We start from the raw sequence: 19715 nt of genomic DNA on the forward strand, positions 1-19715 counted from the left end.
CAGCAGATGATAAACAAAGTATACAAATCTCAGTTGCTGTCAAATTATTTTCTGTTTACAATGTCAGATTATGCGTATGCCGCCCACTGGCAAGTGAGAAATCAGTTTGCAGCTCACAGCTCGCTGGAAAATCAAGTGTATCCATAGTCTGTGCGTAGTTTAAATGAAAAATAGCTGCGCAAAGCTGATGCTGTACTCTGTTATTTTTGTGATTGTTGAGCGAAAAAGAGAATTGTCATTCTAGGTTGTTTTTTTTTGAACTGGTTTTTGTGCGCAACTACTATGACAAGTTTCGGGTTGTTTTTCTTCTAACTTTGACAGCTACTCAAATGTCATTTTCATGTGCGTAAATGTCAAAACAACAAATGATATTTTAAGCTAGCAGACAAGTTTTCATTTATGGCATAGAGCATATACATACGTATGCATGGGTATACATTTCTATGTATCCAAAAGCAGTAGCAGCGACTATTAAAATTGGTTAAACTAAATTTAGTTTAGAAAACGCAACGGCTAAACGATGACGAATCATTTTAGCTGCTTATAGTTTGCCAAAAGTTGCATATGTGTGTTTAGGCATACACATGGCTGTACACTCGCTTGTCGGCCTTGTAGAAAATGCCCCTCTTGGAGGGGTTCTCTACCCTATTCTCTGGACGTTGGCAGTGAACTCCCTGCTACTGACCCCTGATAGGGGGGATTGCCTAATTTAGAGGAACAGTTAAGAAGTCTAACGTCGCATTATACAAATGCAAACAAGCGGTCGGGGTGAAATGGGAGTTAACACCTCGCATTACACATTGCCTTTACACTTCTGTAGTTAGACCTAAACTATTATATGGAATACTTGTATGGAGGCCATCAACTGAAAAAGCAAGTTTCCTTAAAACTCTCGAGTAAGGTCCACAGAACAGCGTTTTTATACATCCCTGGTGGTAAATCTGGTAAGAAAAAAAGTGGCCGCTGCTTCGGGGCTCAGACTAAAAAGTATAACGATATGGAAACATCGCCGGTTCGGCCACGCTTCTATACTTCGCAATCTGGGTAGTGACCAAGAAATCGACTACTCAGACTCTAAACCCACCTTCGATAGGTTCTTTAAGACGAACATCCCTTCAAGAGTGGCAAACACTAAGACCATGGAGAAGGGCAGGATTAAATTTTTAATCTGAATAATATTAGCCCAAGTCTTCAAGGTCAGCATCGTATGAATTCTGGGACATAGAAATATTGCAGGTCCGATGAACTAGCTTGGAAAGTCACCTTCTACTGTGCGAAGGCGGAGGTAAAATTGGTGTACCAAAAATAACTTGCAACTTAAAGATTAGAGATATCATTACTCTAGAGGCCAACACGTCATGGCTATATGAAGGCACTTGTATAACAACCAGGCTACTATGACCTCAAATTGATAAGAAAAGCACGAACTAACTGTTGAGCCTTTCAAGAGAGAGAGAGGACGTGTCGATGGTCACGACTTATGTAACCGGTCGTTGGCTATTTTAACAGGAAAAGCTTAGTATCCAGCTCTTAAGAAAACGGTCAAGAAAAAATTGCCATTATTTCGCGTGTGTGTCTAAGGAATTTTGACATTTTTTATACCTCACAGCCTGTTGCCTCACTCTTTCCTCAAGAAATAATGGAACGGGCATATATTTCTGTTGCAAACCTGGGTTGCCTTGTGCTCTTTTTTCACAAAAAACTTTAGAAAACCGTAGTAGAAAGCGTACTAAATTTCTGAAGAACTGCGTACTGCCTTAAGGAAATTTGACTCAAGAAAATTTCTTAGCCATTTCTTGTACGTCATTTTATATGGAGTTTTTGCTTTTCTTAAGAGCTGGATACTAAGCTTAAGGAATAAACAGTCGAGCAATTCTGCAGTTGCCTAGCTTTAGCTGAGAGTAGAACAGCCTTTTTAGGTAGGAACTTCTTAAGCTGTATTACGGAACTATCCAGTGACGGAATAACATCATTACTACGCTTCATACGAGATTTGGTTCGATGAAAAATAGTCACTAGGTGGTGCAAGGATAGATGTTTTCTTTCCTTTACTAACCACTAATAGAAAGTCTGTCGTAAAGAAGTGAATTAACAATAAGTTTTAAAAATATCTATACATATCTACAGATACTTAAGAAATATTAATGTGGGGGGCCAAATCAACAAATTTTAGAATTTTTGTCTGTCTCCCTGTCTGCATGTTTGTACGCGCATCACTCGAAAACGAATGCATGGATTCGAATGTAGTTTTCACCGATGTATGGCTAGAGGTCCAACTTAAAATATAGATAAAAAACTTTCAGAGTTGCTATCTGTTTGAAAATTGCAGTTTAAGTAAATTGATAAGATAAAGTAAATAACTCTCCGTGGCTGTCAAAAGAGTTTTAAGAGGCCGACAACTTTTTTGTGGAAGGGTGCCACCTGTTAACTTTAATTTAATAATTGAAAAGATAAATTAAATTTTGAAATATGTATATGTATTAAACTAAATAGATTTAGTACAGTTTACTGCCGTAAATATTTTTAGGGGGTCGCCACCTGTTTGAAAATGTTAATTTAATTTGATTGGTACGAATAATTAAATTTTATATTATTTTATAATTCACTGTCGAAAATATTTTTTAGGGGTTGCCATCTGTTTGATAATTCGTATTCTTTAAATTAAAAAAAAAAATAAATGAAATATTGCAAAATAAAGGGGTTTAAGAAAGTTTACTAACGAAAATATTTTCGAAGCGGGTTTCCCCCTATTTGAGAATTTTAATTCAGTTAAATTTATAAGATCAATACTCAATTAGCACACCTTTGAAAAAAATGCATGATATGCAGACTCGGGTAATAACATTAAGAATTAAATTTGCACGAGAAAGCCGATTCCTTACCTACTTTCATAAAAAATAAAGAATGTTTCATAAATCGAAATTTTAGTTTAAAAATTTCACTTGATAAAGCTCTTTAAATCTATTTTATAGTTTAAGTATGAGCAAAGTTTAAAGTGACTAAATAGTCTGGCGATGAAAATAATTTTTTTTTTTCGTGGAATGCGCGATATTTACACTCACACGGCTACGAATAAATCGTTCAACAAACTGTGCAATTAATAGAAGATTGTATGCCAAAAAAACAAAGTAACCCTCAAAATTTAAAGCGAAAAGGTACGCATTCGAATAAAATTACATATTTATATCACAAAGCCGTTTAACATCGCCACCAAATTCACCAAATGCACCACATGGAGGATGTTAAGTGTGTGTGTCGAGTTTAATCTTTTAGAATTTACAAAAGGTTGCCAGATTTATAAAAAAGCGAATTCGCTATTCTCTACATATTTATATATTTACATATGCGCTTACATACATACATACATACATGTGCTAGTCGCTATATGAGTTCGTACACTAAGCAGCCGATTTAGAGAGTGCGCCCAACCAGCTGGTGTGGCCAAAAACAAATCGTTTGACATTTGTTTTGGTGGGATTTAGTGGTCGAAGGTTCTGACAATTCTGAGATTATACGAGAATATGCGAATAGCAGAGAGCATAGCTAGGAGATGTTCATGTACGAGTAAGTAAATACATGACCATGTTTTTTTTTTTATTTTTGCATGGTACGACTGTTTGTCGCTTATCTGGGCGCTTAGCATAGAATTGCTTCTTCGCTTCTAATTTTAATTTCTTTTTCTCTTTTACACCAGTTGTCATTTATTTTAAAAATCATTACACTCTCGCCGGAATACTTATAAGGCGGCTTCTTTGAAATTTGCTATTTTTATTTTATTTTTTTGTTTAAGTGGCCTTTACTAAGCCCCACACACTGTGTACAGTTTAAGAACAAACTTTTTGTTGTGGGTGGTATTAATGGCTGGCTTCGCTGTAGAGCCAGTTGCATTTCGACGGCATACATAGTTAGAACAAGTTTGCTAAATGATAGCCCAGGTGGTGAGCACTACTAATTGTATGTATGTATGTATGTATGTATGTAAGTAGTAGCGCGTGTGTGTGTGTGTGCGCGTTTGTGATTAGGAGGCGTGCCGCTGTTGCGCCTAGTCTATCAATGATTAATGGCTTACAATTATAAATTTGTTAGAGTATTAAGTAAGGGTATTAAGTAAGACCCACAAACAAACAAACAAACAGTGCGAAAAACAAGTACGAGTTCGCGCACATTGTTCTATGAGTGAATAATGTTGACTGATACTTAGCTTTTAGTAAGCTCCTGGGTCTTTACCCACCTACCAACACCCAGCTACCACCTTTTATGAATTCGCCTTGGTTCATACACATACAAAAAAAAAAAAGAAGATAATTTTAGAACTTTAGGTACTTAGATGAATTAAAATAACTAAGGTTGTATCTGGATTCTGATAAGAGGCTTAATTACTTTTACGTAAATAAATAAATTTTGTTGATTTCTTTTTCATGTTTTCATTCATTTTCTTCAGTATGTGGCAATCAAAAAAACGTCAGTTTTCGCATATTGTACGCTTAGTCTAAACATTTATTTTCTTTATTTATTATAATTATCATTGAGCAATATTTACCAATAGATTTCTTTCATTCTTGTTGGCTTTGTGCCTACATACACTCATTAAGTGATTTGCACAGTAAGTATTTGCAGAAATGTACTTATGGATGAAGTACTTTATCTTGTTGTAGTTAATTGTTCTTCCAAAACCAGATTAGATTAGGTAAATAATTTCGAGCTGCCACACAGTGGGACTTCTTCGACTGAATTTGTTAAAAAATCGCTGGAAGAGTAAATTCTTTACAAAATTGAATAAATACCCTGCAAACCATCTTTTCAGAATATTTTGAATTGTAGAGAAATTTTAAAGAATTCTTAAAGATCTCATCCGATTTTTTGGCGAATTTTCTTAAGTGAAATAAACTGTGCACACTTCGATTCTTTTTCGAAATTTCCGAAAAAAGTCGGTTAAGGAAAGAAAATAATGCTGGTATGGAAATAATTTCTTGCAGAATTTGGTCAGAGTTTCCTTAATTTTTCGTACAGAAATTTCTTTACGAGTTCGTGTCAACCACTTCATATAATTTTCTTTGAAGATTCGTAAAAAATTCGTTACAGAAATGAGATACTCCTAAAGATTTCGTTAAGAGTTCGGGAACTTGGGTTTGCAGGGTATTTGTTTTTTAAAATACTGGAAAAATGTTTGTTCGGCATAATTGTTGATTTTTTTAATCTACAAAAATGCATAATATACGGCCATTTTGAATTTCACGATTTTAATACGAGGCCTAATTACTTTGCTTTCATATCCAGACTGAGGATACCAAATTCACATAACGCGTGCNTCTTTTCAGAATATTTTGAATTGTAGAGAAATTTTAAAGAATTCTTAAAGATCTCATCCGATTTTTTGGCGAATTTTCTTAAGTGAAATAAACTGTGCACACTTCGATTCTTTTTCGAAATTTCCGAAAAAAGTCGGTTAAGCAAAGAAAATAAGGCTGGTATGGAAATAATTTTTTGCAATTTTTTACAGAGTTTCCTTAATTTTTCGTACAGAAATTTCTTTACGAGTTCGTGTCAACCACTTCATATAATTTTCTTTGAAGATTCGTAAAAAATTCCTTACAGAAATGAGATACTCCTAAAGATTTCGTTAAGAGTTCGGGAACTTTGGTTGCAGGGTATTTGTTTTTTAAAATACTGGAAAAATGTTTGTTCGGCATAATTGTTGATTTTTTTTAATCTACAAAAATGCATAATATACGGCCATTTTGAATTTCACGATTTTAATACGAGGCCTAATTACTTTGCTTCCATATCCAGACTGAGGATACCAAATGCACATAACGCGTCGNGATTAGATTAGGTAAATAATTTCGAGCTGCCACACAGTGGGACTTCTTCGACTGAATTTGTTAAAAAATCGCTGGAAGAGTAAATTCTTTACAAAATTGAATAAATACCCTGCAAACCATCTTTTCAGAATATTTTGAATTGTAGAGAAATTTTAAAGAATTCTTAAAGATCTCATCCGATTTTTTGGCGAATTTTCTTAAGTGAAATAAACTGTGCACACTTCGATTCTTTTTCGAAATTTCCGAAAAAAGTCGGTTAAGGAAAGAAAATAATGCTGGTATGGAAATAATTTCTTGCAGAATTTGGTCAGAGTTTCCTTAATTTTTCGTACAGAAATTTCTTTACGAGTTCGTGTCAACCACTTCATATAATTTTCTTTGAAGATTCGTAAAAAATTCGTTACAGAAATGAGATACTCCTAAAGATTTCGTTAAGAGTTCGGGAACTTGGGTTTGCAGGGTATTTGTTTTTTAAAATACTGGAAAAATGTTTGTTCGGCATAATTGTTGATTTTTTTAATCTACAAAAATGCATAATATACGGCCATTTTGAATTTCACGATTTTAATACGAGGCCTAATTACTTTGCTTTCATATCCAGACTGAGGATACCAAATTCACATAACGCGTGGTGTGGGCACATCATTTCCGTACCATTGTAGGCGGATTTATGCTGGTATTCGGTAAATCAATCTCATCTCGAAATCACTAAATTTGAAACTAGCAATCAGTGACTCTTTTCGTGAAATGAGTTGATTTGGGTAGTCAGTCAAAAAGAGTCACATAAGTGCACCAAAACACTGAGGTGAATATATACATATATANCCGTACCATTGTAGGCGGATTTATGCTGGTATTCGGTAAATCAATCTCATCTCGAAATCACTAAATTTGAAACTAGCAATCAGTGACTCTTTTCGTGAAATGAGTTGATTTGGGTATTCAGTCAAAAAGAGTCACATAAAGTGCACCAAAACACTGAGGTGAAAACAAACACAGACAGTCAACTGACAGAATGTACAATATATGTAAGCCCTTTGCTCGCGTTGCTCCAACAGTCGCAAAAGCCGACTCCATATTTTACTTTTTTTAATCTGCTCAGAGCCAACTGACAAATCAGTGACTTTTTTTGAGACTAGAGACCTGAGACAGCGTTCGTCATGAAAAGTCACTATTAGTGACTAGAGACTGCTTACTGAATGCCAGGGTTAATCTAGACAAAAAAGATGTTGAGTTTCAATGCTCTTACCGCGGGGTTTTCCAATACTTGGCCTATGGTAAATACCCGATCACACTAATAGTTCCAAATCAACTTATTGACGATGTGATCTTATAGCAAACAACGTATAAAAGAGGCCTGCTATACACACACCTTATCAACTCCTTGCCGCCGTACTTGAATAGCCCAGCTGGTAGGCCTCTAATTCTAGCAGCTTATGTTGTCATAGTCAGAAGGTGGGACATCGCTTCCATCGCCATCGACTGGAGGCCTGGGTTCTTTTTCCTAACTACTTTCGGTGCTGTTACCATTCATTAGGCTGGAAAGGCGTTCACTCTAGATTTAAAGCATGTTATGGACATCGGTCACAGTTCGCGGCGGTTTTTCGCATTGAAACTTTCCATAAGTCTCTTAACATTCTGATAAAAAATTCTGTTGTCCAGCATTTAAAACTATTTGCACTCACATATTTCGACCTCTCTATCTCTATTACCGACACAACCCTATTAAGGGGCTGGACATTTTAGGTGCATACACTCAAGTTTGCCTTGGTTGTCATAAAAAAAAAATTCCGTTCGAGTCTGATTGAAAATTTTCATTGAAGTTGTAGGAACCAAGTGCACAAATAGAAGCTTTGAAGATTTTTTAAGCACACATTTAGAAACATAGTGAGACGTTTGCGCTTGCTGGCTATTGCCAGACAACTGCTTGCAGCCGCACCTCATGGGGAAGATCGTGTGCGAGACGGGTTGGTTACAACAAATTTTTTTTACAGGTTGCTCACATTGTAACTACTTAGGCAGAAGCTAAATTGGCAATCTTTTCGATTATTTCAAATATAGTAAAACCAAAGCATATTGAGTAGGTAGTAGGCTGATTGACTCGGTTTTTCAAACCGGTTTCCACCGTTTTTTTTTGGAAATTTTTAGGCGGTATGTTGGAAATCTTGATTTTTCGAATGTCGAATAAACCGGATTTTTTGATCGAACCAACCGGTTTTTTTAATTTTATCGATATCTTCACCTTTGAATAAAACTTTTAGGTTTTCCGAAGCTCTGCAGTTAAAGATTATTTGGGGGATGAACAGTATATCATATTTGATTCCATGAGACGAATGATTGGCGCTGAAACACCTTCTACGTGTTTGGTCGAGCTTCTCTTCGCATTCGTGTTCTGCTTTTTTATGGCAGAAGTACACTCGGAGAGATGCCATTGTCTGCCGAGGTGCGACATCTGTTTGAAAAAACTTCTGTTGATGTTGCTGGATCCAGAAACTGAACCAGGGATCTCCCGAGCGGCAGTAAGCATCTCTAAGCACTCGGCTAAGGTGGCAGGAAACCGAAAAAGGTCAGAAAAAATGCATAAAGTGTTAAAAAAACGATCAAACGTGAATTTTTCGCTGAATTTTATTTGTTTTGATTTTGATATAAAAAAACTTTGTACTTATTTTGCTTTGCTCTTTTCTTAATAAAAACTATCATTACGGTTTATAGTTCTTGTATTTTTTGGTCATGATTGCATACCAAGATAAGCATTTTCACTAATTTTAACCCGGTTTATCCGGGTTTTTCCTTATCTCAAAATCGGCAACCGGTTTTTTTTCAAATTACAATTTTCAGAATAACTCGAAAACCGATTTTGGAAAAAAGACGAATAATCAAATACCCTAATAGGTAACAGCAGTCTGACTGCAATTTTGATTTTTTCATTCGAAGTGATGCATGCATTGTTATTTTATTTTTAGTTAGAGGTTAGAATTTACTTAAATGTTTTCGAGGGCAGACAATTTATTGGGACGGCATTCTACTGATCAATCTGAGGCCGTTTAAACAGTTATTATAATTCATACCAAAGATTAAAGCAGGGTATATAAGGCTTCAAAAACATTGTTTATCAAATGTATAGTGTATAAAGTGTTCAAATTCCAATAATCGTTTTTATCTAATTACTAAATACTTATATCTTTATGTTTGCTGACGCAGATACCCGTTTGATTTGCTATTTGCAAGTATTTTTACTGCAATAAAGCGTTGAGTAGCCTGTTATTTATTAAACAATTTAACTAAAAATAAAACAACGCCTGTATTGCATCCATAAAAAACATGACGTATTTATCTATTTATATATGTATGTATATGAACACACATGTACTTTGCAAATTGAATGCACTTTTCTCAGTTAATAGAGCAAAACACATTTAATCAATTACCATTGGGCAATGAAGCAAAATTACAAAAGAAAAAAAAACGAATATTTAAGTACAATGCACTCGTCACGTTGCGAACGAAATGCCACTTCTATGTATTTGCAAAACTCTTTCCACCCACGCATGCTTGCAAAGGTCTGTGACTGAGACGCAGCGGAGAATCAGAGTAGAATAGAGCGAATGCGAGAAAAATTTACGGTTGCCAAATTCTGAGGTATACATTCATAGGTAATAGATAAAAAACGAGTAACAAACTCCAGTGAACTCATAAAATATGTAGTAATTTTGCGTCACAAAAAAAGGTAGTTTGTAGCTTAAAAAAGTTATTAAACTCATTGCGTAGCCGAAGGTGCTACACACATTTTAATTACATGCAGTAATTGCGAATAGACAAAGTAACGCGCTTACTTAAGGAAAATAAAATAAATTTACGGGTGGCAGTCGAGGCACAGCCAACAGCAAGCAGCTAAGTATGAACTTTTAGAGAAAACGAGCGAACTTTAAAAATACGTTAATCGTGAAGTAACTTTATTATGGTTATTGATTAGGCCTAATTAACGCGGCTTTCCTGTAGCCTGTACATAAGTATATGTAGGTGCTAAAGACCAGGTACTCATCATAGAGAGAAGAAGATCGACGAACATACGAGAGAAAAGTTGTCTTTATGGCGATGTAAAATGGCGTTGAGCAACATCGGCAGCCAAAGTTCTGAAGTACTTCTCTGAAAGCAGTTCGATGATAAATTAGGTTTCAGTAAATCGCATGTTTTTCTTCAATCTCGCACTCTATTATTTTGGTAGAATAACCCTTGCGAACCAGTGCTCCTGAGTAGGTAATTGAGATGAGGCGGCCATTGGAGTGCTAGTGAGAAAAATTCTGCATAGGATTTACGGACCTACGTACCTTGGCGACTGCGAATATCGTAGACGATGACAGAAAGATACCCAATGGCGGTAGCAGAGGAGGAGGAAAGAAATGCATTGGGAAGACTTAGATCGGAATTTCTATTGTCGAAGTTTATTCAAATATATAACAATTCAGTAGAGAGCAGTGGAAGATACTTAGACTTTTGCATCTTTTTAAGAGAGGAAAAATAATGTACTAAGATTCCGGTAAATGAGAGTACAATTTTGTGTTTTCAACAAAATTTTACTATCCATATGTCCAAAATTTCATCACCGTCATTTTCATAAATTCTATTTTCTATTTATGCAAAATGCAGTTACAGAAAGTTGAAATGCAACAGATAACATGCCATTATTAAAAACAGCTGACATCTGAAAAAATTAGTAAACTCTTATATATAACAAGTAAGAAAGTCTAAGTTCGGGTGAAGCCGAACATTAAATACCCGGCGCAAGTATTAAATATATGTTTTTTCACCTTTCCGAAAGCTACCGCTAGATGGTAAACCGGGGTGTACCAATTTTGAGTAGCGTCCTTAAATTTCGAAATATTGCAGTTTCAAGCATTTCTGAAATTTACCGTTATATGAAAAGCGGCCGTAATTTTAGCCCGAATTCAATAATTTTTAATAATTGGCTTTTAGTTATGTGGCAAGCACAATAACCATACCGAGTTTGGTACAAATTGGTATAACGGTTACCGATATACGTATATGTTATCATAAGTGGGCGGTGCCACGCCCATTTTCCAAAATTTGACCATAAACATATTTCTTGGTAAAGAATTGTTGCAAGCATCAATTTTGAATAAATTAGCGTTAATAGTTACTGATTTATCGAAGATTTTGTATTTCTCTAAATTACCGTTATATGGGATGTGGGCGTGGTTATTGTCCGATTTTTTAAATTTTCGGCCATTTAGTATGCTGTACAAAGGCCAACAACTGTGCCAAGTTTGGAAGAAATTGGTGCAGCGGTTACCAAGATATACACATGTAACCATAAGTGGGCGTGGCTACGCCCATTTTCCAAAAATTTATAATATTCTTATTTTTCGTCTAAAAATTATTATAAATATCAATTTTGAGTGAATTATCTTCAGTAGTTACTAAAATATCGCAGTTTTCGTATTTCTGGAAATTAGCGTTATATGGGAAGTGGGCGTGGTTACTGTCCGATTTCGCCCATTTTCAATACCAACCTACCTTGGAAACAGAAACCTACATACCAAATTTCGTTGAGATATCTCAATTTTTGCTCGAGTTATCGTGTACACGGACAGACGGACAGACGGACGGACAGACAGACATGGCTTAATCGATTTCTCTATTCATTCTGATCATATATGTATACATTTGTCTATATCAATCTCGATTCGTTTTGGCTGTTACAAGCAACCGTTATGTGAACAAAATTAATATACCCTTGTGCACAAGTGCGCTCGGGTATAGAAAACGCAAGAATAATATTCAAATATCAGATGAACGTTGTATAAAAAAATACTTGACAAAAACTTATTAATACAAATCTTAACATATAAAAACCACGTGTCACAATGTTAGTTTACGCTTATCTCCAAAACTGCCTAACCTATTTAAATGAAATTAGTCAGTGTGTATTATTGGTTCCCACTTTCGAGATAAGTTACCTTGGTACCCTGTAGGTTGCGCTGTTGTTACCGCAATAAGCAAAATATGTTGCCATCGCTATTGTAATGATTTTTACTATATTGGTCCTACATTCATTATTATAGTTCAAATTAATTTCTGTGCTGTGAAAAAGTCGCTCATATCTGCATTATGCAGCTGGCATTCACAAATAAATAGGCAGGTGAAAATTCATTTTGATATCTTTATCTTTGCCGGCAGCGCGTTTATCTTAATACAGTGACTCGCACAAGAGTTCACATGTTGATTTTTTTTTTTTAATATTCACAACGTTTTTCAAGGTATTATTTTGGTATGAAAATATTGTCCAAGATTTAGCCAGAAACATATAAATCAGAGTTTCAAACTTTATACTCAATTTAGGAAAATTGATCAAATTTTCATCAAAATTCGAACTTTTTAATCTTAGTCTTTACAACAATTTTGTGCATCCGGTTTTTTAATCCCTTAAAGATTTAATTTCACGAAGTGCAAGATTCCAGCGGCTAACAAATCGCGTTAATTAAATTTTTTTTGTGACTACTTTTTCGAGTTTTTTCATAGAACAAGTGCAATTTACAAAAACTGGCGTTGATTTTTCGAAATTTTGTTGCGAACGATCTTCCGCATTTGATTTCGAAAGAAATTCATGCTTACATAAGAAAAAGTGCAAAAATCCCCCAGAAAAAAAATATTAAAAATCAAAGCGATTTTTTAGACGATTGAAATTTTCACTTCTAGAGACTAAAATTCTATTGGCTATAAAACTGCAAACACGAAAAAAGTTGTAAAGCTTGAGCAATATTTTTATAGAAAAATAACAAAAAAAAATTTAACATGAAAACCGTTTAGAATACTTAAAAAAAATGAACACGTGAACACTTGTGTGAGTCACTGTACATAAACATTTACGATAATGGTATCCATTACACTGGATGACATCCGACACGAAGCCAGAAATGGATTTTTTTTTTATCGCGCTGAACAATAACTAGTCGCAATCTTCTATAAAGCTCGATATCAAATGAAACGTGGAAACAATATCAACGACGCATGTGACCTGCTGTATGCTATGTATTTAAAGTACATAAAAAATCTGACAACAGCGAAACGAGATAAGAGGCGATGTGCTACTAAGTATTTTATAATACTTCTTACGTAATTTTCCAGTTTTATCCTCGCATTAGTACAGCCTATTTTCAGTTATAGATACTTAAATTTTAAAAATATTTATGTAAATAAATATAGATATATAAATAAACAAATAAAAGTGAGTGAAAAAATGCTTGCAAATTAACATACCTTGTTGGTGAATTGCGAAAATTGTAGCAACAACAACAAAACGAACACACCATATACCCCAAGAAATTAACACCGCCGCACCACGTTTCCGCTGCAGTTGTATCGTTTGCATCCGCAGTCGCACTTGCCGCCGTTCCTAGGCCCACTTGAGCACCAACGTTTCCCGCTTCCCCACCACCTTCGTCTAGTGTCGCTGGTAGAGCGCCAAATCCACTTGTTGGCGCTGTAGTAATTGGCGCACCTGTCGTCGCCGCCGCCGCCGACGCCGCAACAGCCGCTTTACCGCCACACCCTTCAAGTACAGCACCACCGCGACCACCAGCTGTTGCGCCAGCGATATCAACAACAATTAGCGAACCAACTGAGGGCGTTGATGATTTCCGACGTGCGCGCGCTTTACGAGCGCTGGGCGAATGGATTTTTAGAAAATGTGCTAAGCGTGCGCGTGTCGCTTTGATACCGCTGGCAGCGCTGATGGTAGCACCGATGCTGCCAATGCTACCGCTGCTCAAGCGTTTCACCGCTGGCTTAAAGCTCGGGATGGTGGGTATGTGGTATGTTGTGCTTTGTTGCTGTTGTTGTTGTAGTGGCTTTTGTTGCGTTGTGGGCAGTGGCGCTTGCGGCTGATGCAGCTGCGCCGCCTGCTGCTGTGAATGCGGCTGTGTTGTTGCAGTCTTTGTTATTGCAGTTAATGTTGTATTTGTTTTTACCGTGCAACTGGCGGCGATGGCAGTCGCCGGCGGCTGCGCTTTTGTCAACTTCACTTGTGTANGCGTGTCGCTTTGATACCGCTGGCAGCGCTGATGGTAGCACCGATGCTGCCAATGCTACCGCTGCTCAAGCGTTTCACCGCTGGCTTAAAGCTCGGGATGGTGGGTATGTGGTATGTTGTGCTTTGTTGCTGTTGTTGGTGTAGTGGCTTTTGTTGCGTTGTGGGCAGTGACGCTTGCGGCTGATGCAGCTGCGCCGCCTGCGGCTGTGAATGCGGCTGTGTTGTTGCAGTCTTTGTTATTGCAGTTGTTGTTGTATTTGTTTTTACCGTGCGACTGGCGGCGATGGCAGTCGCCGGCGGCTGCTCTTTTGTCAACTTCACTTGTGTAGCGGCGGGCGCACTTTTGCGCTCCGCTCTACCCGCCAGCGCACGCGTAGGCGCTACCGTTGTGACGGCTGTAGCAGCGCACGCTTCTTGTTGTTGTTGTTGTTGTTGTTGGTGGTGGTGGTGTGGGTGCTGCTGGTGATGTGATTTTGTAAATCGTTCAGTCTTTTGTTGGACCACCGCTGGCGTGCCACCGCCTACCAGCGGTTGCAATAGCGGCGGGCTATGACGTTGCGCCGGCGCAGTATCAAATGTGATTTGCCTCTTTTTGCGCACTTTTTGCTTTACTTTACTGGTCGCCTTCAGCAATGGATGTGTTTGATGCGCTGTTGTTGCGGTGGTTGTTGTTATAACTGGTTGCCGCTGCGGGGTTGTTGTCGGTGCAAATGCAATTTCAGCGGCGGCGGAAATTGGAGTTTTTGATGTTATGGCGTGGGCGTGGGTGGGGGTGGGGACGCTGGCTGTTGTACTAGTTGTGTTGGCGGTGCAAGAGGTGTTGGTGGTTATTGTTGGGCTTGTTGTTACTGTAGTGTTGATGGTGCTGCAGGCGTATGAGGCGACGGTGATGTTGACAATTATTATTGGCAATGATGCTGATGCAGTGCAGCAGGTTTGCTTTTGTTGATACTGTCGCCTATAGCGTAATCTCGGTGCTGTTGTTTATTGCGTTTATGTGGTAGGTGTTGCAGTTGTGGTATGTAGTAGATGGCGCTGTTCTTTTCTGTTGTTGTGTTTAGCGGCTGTTCTTTAAATTTCGCAGGCCTTTCGTTGCACTCTCTGCGCGATTATGCTGACCTCAAAAATGTTGCATAACTGTGCCTTTAAAAACTTGTGGCTTTCGAGCACATTGCTTTAATATTTTATCAAAGCTGTAGTTTTTAGCCAGCACCTCTCAGACCGTTTCATAATTTTCTTCTTCCAATTGCAAAGGCATCGTCAGCCCAACAAATATGTTTCTTCAATGGTTCAAGTGGCTTAACTATCGTCTTTCGCCATACATTTGTATGCAAATTGCTTTTGTATTATTTCCTTATTTTTTATTATTGCTTACATTTATCGCCTTTTNTTCAGCAATGGATGTGTTTGATGCGCTGTTGTTGCGGTGGTTGTTGTTATTGCTGGTTGCCGCTGCGGGGTTGTTGTCGGTGCAAATGCAATTTCAGCGGCGGCGGAAATTGGAGTTTTTGATGTTATGGCGTGGGTGTGGGTGGGGGTGGGGGTGGGGGCGCTGGCTGTTGTACTAGTTGTGTTGGCGGTGCAAGAGGTGTTGGTGGTTATTGTTGTGCTTGTTGTTACTGTAGTGTTGATGGTGCTGCAGGCGTATGAGGCGACGATGATGTTGGCAATTATTATTGGCAATGATGCTGATGCAGTGCAGCAGGTTTGCTTTTGTTGATAAGGTGGACGACGTTGTTGATATTGTCGCCTTTAGCGTAATTTCGATGCTGGTGTTTATTGCGTTTATGTGGTAGGTGTTGCAGTTGTGGTATGTAGTAGATGGCGCTGGTTCTTTACTGTTGTTGTGTTTAGCGGCTGTTCTTTAAATTTCGCAGGCTTTTCGTTGCACTCTCTGCGCGATTATGCTGGCCTCAAAAATGTTGCATAACTGTGCCTTTAAAAACTTCTGGCTTTCGAGCACATTGCATTAATTTTTTATCAATGCTGTAGTTTTTAGCCAGCAACTGTCAGAACGTTTCATAATTCTCTTCTTCCAATTGCAAACGCATCGTCAGCCCTACAAATATGTTTCTTCAAAAGTTCAAGTGGCTTAACTAACGTTTTTCGCCATACATTTGTATGCAAATTGCTTTTGTTTTATTTACTTATTTTTTATTATTGCTTACATTTATCGCCTTTTGTACTGATCACCCTGCTGTCTGAGGCTTACGTATGTGCATACATTTGTAGTAGGCCGTAAACCAGCTATCAAGCCGCTGCTCTAAATGTACCCGTATATCTCAACATTTCAACAACTTGTGTGTATTTTAAACATTTTTCCATGAAATCTTTATGTAAGTACATATACATAGTTAAGATTTCGAACCAACAATTGTGCACTTCATTTTTATGGGCTTTTTCTCTTTTGCGCTAAAAATTTACAACAGCTCTTGCATTCCCATTTGGTGATCAGTTGTTAAATTAATTTACTTCTTTCCTACTAATTTTTAAAATGCTCACTCTCTGGCATATACATATGCATTTATTTATCACTGCACTATTCATGTATTTTTTCATTATCTACTCTTCTCTAAAATGCTGCATTTTCATGGTTGCCTTAACTTTTTATTTTATTATTTTCACTCTTTGCATTTTTTGTGTTAATATTTTGCACTTTTTTCCCAATTTGTTTTTCTTGCTTAATTTTTTATTTTATTTCACTACACATTTTTTTGTTTGTGTGCCTTAATTTTATTCCATGCGGCTTCGGCTGCTGCTCACGGTTTCTATAAAACTGTGATTTTCTGAGTAGTACGTGGAATTATGAACAAATGAAAGAGAAAAAAATATGTAATTTAATTTACATTTACATATACTCGCTCCGCCTTCGTTTTGTTTTTCTTTGTTTTAGCATCATTGCTTGCATTGTTTGTTTTTCTTTTTTAGAATTAAAATTCTGCACGAATTTCAAGTCTAGCCGCTTATAGACTCTTAACTATAAAACACTAAACTCATCTCCTTTATAATATAGATATGTATGTATGTATGTACATATACACATTTAGTCAAAGTAAATGCATATACTATTTATATATGTATGCACATAAATACTTCTTTCCATACTTCACCCCTGCTTCTACTTTATCATTCTGTTCGCGGGCGTGCATGCTCAAACGTACATACATATATATTTGTATACATACAAATCGACAAGCTGTTTTACATAATTTCCATGTTCGCGTCTACGTGACGTGAAACTGTCGCCAATGGACTTTTTGTTGCTTTCGCTTTAGTTACTGTTCTCATTTTCTGCTGTAGAGTCAAGAATGTTTGAAGCTTTTAGGGTGCGGTGAAGCAAATATTTACTGAGTGTATGCACATTAGGGTGGTCCTTAAAGTCAAATGTAAGATTTTTTTCCAGTCTAACCCGCTCAATCGGTAATACCACGGTCCCATACATATATCACATATAAATTTTGGTCCCAATTGGAGACGGTTACGGCGTGTCGCACAGGGGGCAAAATTCAGATTCCTCTATGGAGACTCCAAAAATTAAAATACCAATTTTTTTCATCAAATACCCAAAATCGATACTGCTATAGTCGAATATATCACATATACATTTTTGTCCCGATTGGAGTCGGTTAAGACGTCCTCATAGAGTAATCTGAACTTTGACCACTGTACAACACCCCTCTCTTCGACTATATTAGCACCGACATGAGCGTTGAGGCTTAGGAAATCTGATGTAAAAATTTTCTTTCTGAATTTAAGGACCACCCTAATGTACGTACTATATTTGATATACTTTGGTATCAAAAAAGAAAAAAAAACAACAAAATTTAATTATCAGTGAAGAGGGGAAATTCCTGAAAACTACTTTAGTTTGTGCGTAGTAAAAACAAAAAATGTGCAAACCAACAAAAAAAAAATATAATTGAAATATGTAATTACAAAAAAATGCATCTGTTGTCCTACAACAATGCGATAAATTCGAAAACTTAAATACCCACACATAAACTAAATGCCTTTTTGGTACCAATAAGTTTAAAGAGCAACCATCCTGGTTGATCAGATTAATTAATAAATATTTGTTGTCGAGGCTTATTTTAGACAGATCTTGCAACGATGTAAACTCATAGTGTGCTCCTAGTATGTTATTTCAATCCCCCCTTAAGACCGAACATCTGCGAAGAAGGTGCTCTACTTTTTCCTGTTCGTTCTTATTTCTGCGGCTTCTACAGAATTCACTGTAGGATGACCAGCTTTCGGGTGTGGCAAATGCCCACAAAGAATTGCAACTAGTCTCGGTCGACTGCGCCAGCGATCGCTGACAAATTTTACTCTGAGCTGTTGGGGAGATTCGAAAATTATTTGAAGAAAAAAAATTTAGAATTGGGCGAAGAAAAAAGTGAGCTCTAACTAAGATAATGCGCGAGTTCACAAGCTTGCTACTTCGATGGCGCAATTGTACGAATTAGCTTACTCCTCATTCCGCATATTCTTCAAATTTATCCGCCTGCAACAAATCGCTTTTTAAGATACCAAAGTACACATTTCATGGTAAGGGTGGTGAAGTTGTTATTAAACGGTTAGAAGGTACTTTGTCAAAAGATGGGTATCAATCGAAATGGTGTTGAAAATAATTTATTTCTAAACTGCATTTAGGAGAGTTGCCATGTGCTTAAAAAAATTAAATTCAACTTATTTCATCAGTTAATTGAAATATGTATAACAATACCAGGCGAAAGATTTTTGGCGGAGAATACTTTTAAAGGGGTTGCCACCTGTTTGAAAAGTCGAATTTGTTTTACTCATACGCAAGATACATAATAGAAATATCGAATTTTTAGTGTCAAACGAAAGAGTTTTAAGAAAACTTCAGGCCGATAATATTTGTAAATAGGGTTGATATCTGTTTTTTGAAGGTCATCACATCTGCACCGTTATTTCGAATTTCCAAAATGAAAAGTCAATTTAAATAACTGCGATTCTACATAGATTTGCACAGGTTTTATTTTTTTGAAGGTACAGGCAGATTTGAAATTTGATGAAATGAAAACCGACATCATGCGAGACCTCTCATGACTGAGAAATGGTTTAGATTAATCATTAGGAATATTTCTAGAGGATTTTGAATAGGGTTTCACCTGTTTAAAAATTTTAATTAAATTTTGGAGTTTTGACGCCATGTGGGTTCACTAGTTGTCTCATATTCATATATTTGTTGTACTAAAAAAGAAGGCAATTAGTAAATCGACTGCTGAGTGGAAGATCGACTTATCTCGGCAGGCAGCTCGAAAACGCCCTATTTCCAAAAACTTTTCAAGAACGCCCTATTTCAGAACTTTATTGAAAAATAATCTATCTCAAAATTTGACTGGAAAATGCCCTATCTCAGGATTGGGTTTAAAAACGCCCTATCTCACTTCGAAATGTATTGAAAATGTGATGAGATAGGGCGTTTTTGAAACGACTTCTGAAATAGAGTTTTCTTCAACCAAATACTGAAATACGGTGTTCTTGAAAAGTTTTTCGAGATAGGGCGTTTTCGAACTGGCTTCCGAGATAGGTCAGAAGTCGAAATGAAATAAATGAATTGAAATAAAATCGAAATAATTTGAGTCATGCAAAATTTTTTTATCGAATATAGAAATTTGTAGAGTTATCCATGTTTATTGAGTTATCGCAACGTCTGGAATTATTCAAATTGATAAATTTTTATTGAGCTGCCGAAATTTATAGAAACCGAAAACTATTTGTCGAAAGTTACGGGAAGTTATCCAGCTATAAAAATTTATGGGTTTATCAAAACTTGTCAAGTTAATTAATTTTATCAAGTTATCGATATTTATTGAATT

The 19715-nt window shown here is 36.7% G+C and overlaps 1 protein-coding gene across 1 annotated transcript in view; it reads right to left on the reverse strand.

Annotated features, from left to right (window-relative positions):
• Nucleotides 1-15618, reverse strand: part of dnc (phosphodiesterase dunce) — a 189635-nt gene extending 174017 nt beyond the window's left edge. The window contains exons 1-3 of the mRNA XM_017611149.1: nt 15276-15618; nt 13907-14510; nt 13101-13577 (exon numbers count right to left, since the gene is read on the reverse strand). Coding sequence (XP_017466638.1) covers nt 13101-13153 — 53 coding nt within the window. The 5' untranslated portion in view covers nt 13154-13577; nt 13907-14510; nt 15276-15618. The remainder of the gene's footprint in view (nt 1-13100; nt 13578-13906; nt 14511-15275) is intronic.
• Nucleotides 15619-19715: the final 4097 nt, after the last annotated feature.

The sequence above is a fragment of the Rhagoletis zephyria genome, unplaced genomic scaffold (genome assembly GCF_001687245.7).
Source record: "Rhagoletis zephyria isolate East Lansing unplaced genomic scaffold, Rhagoletis_zephyria_1.1 Rzeph_scaffold_00375, whole genome shotgun sequence".
In the NCBI taxonomy this organism is placed as follows: domain Eukaryota; kingdom Metazoa; phylum Arthropoda; class Insecta; order Diptera; family Tephritidae; genus Rhagoletis; species Rhagoletis zephyria.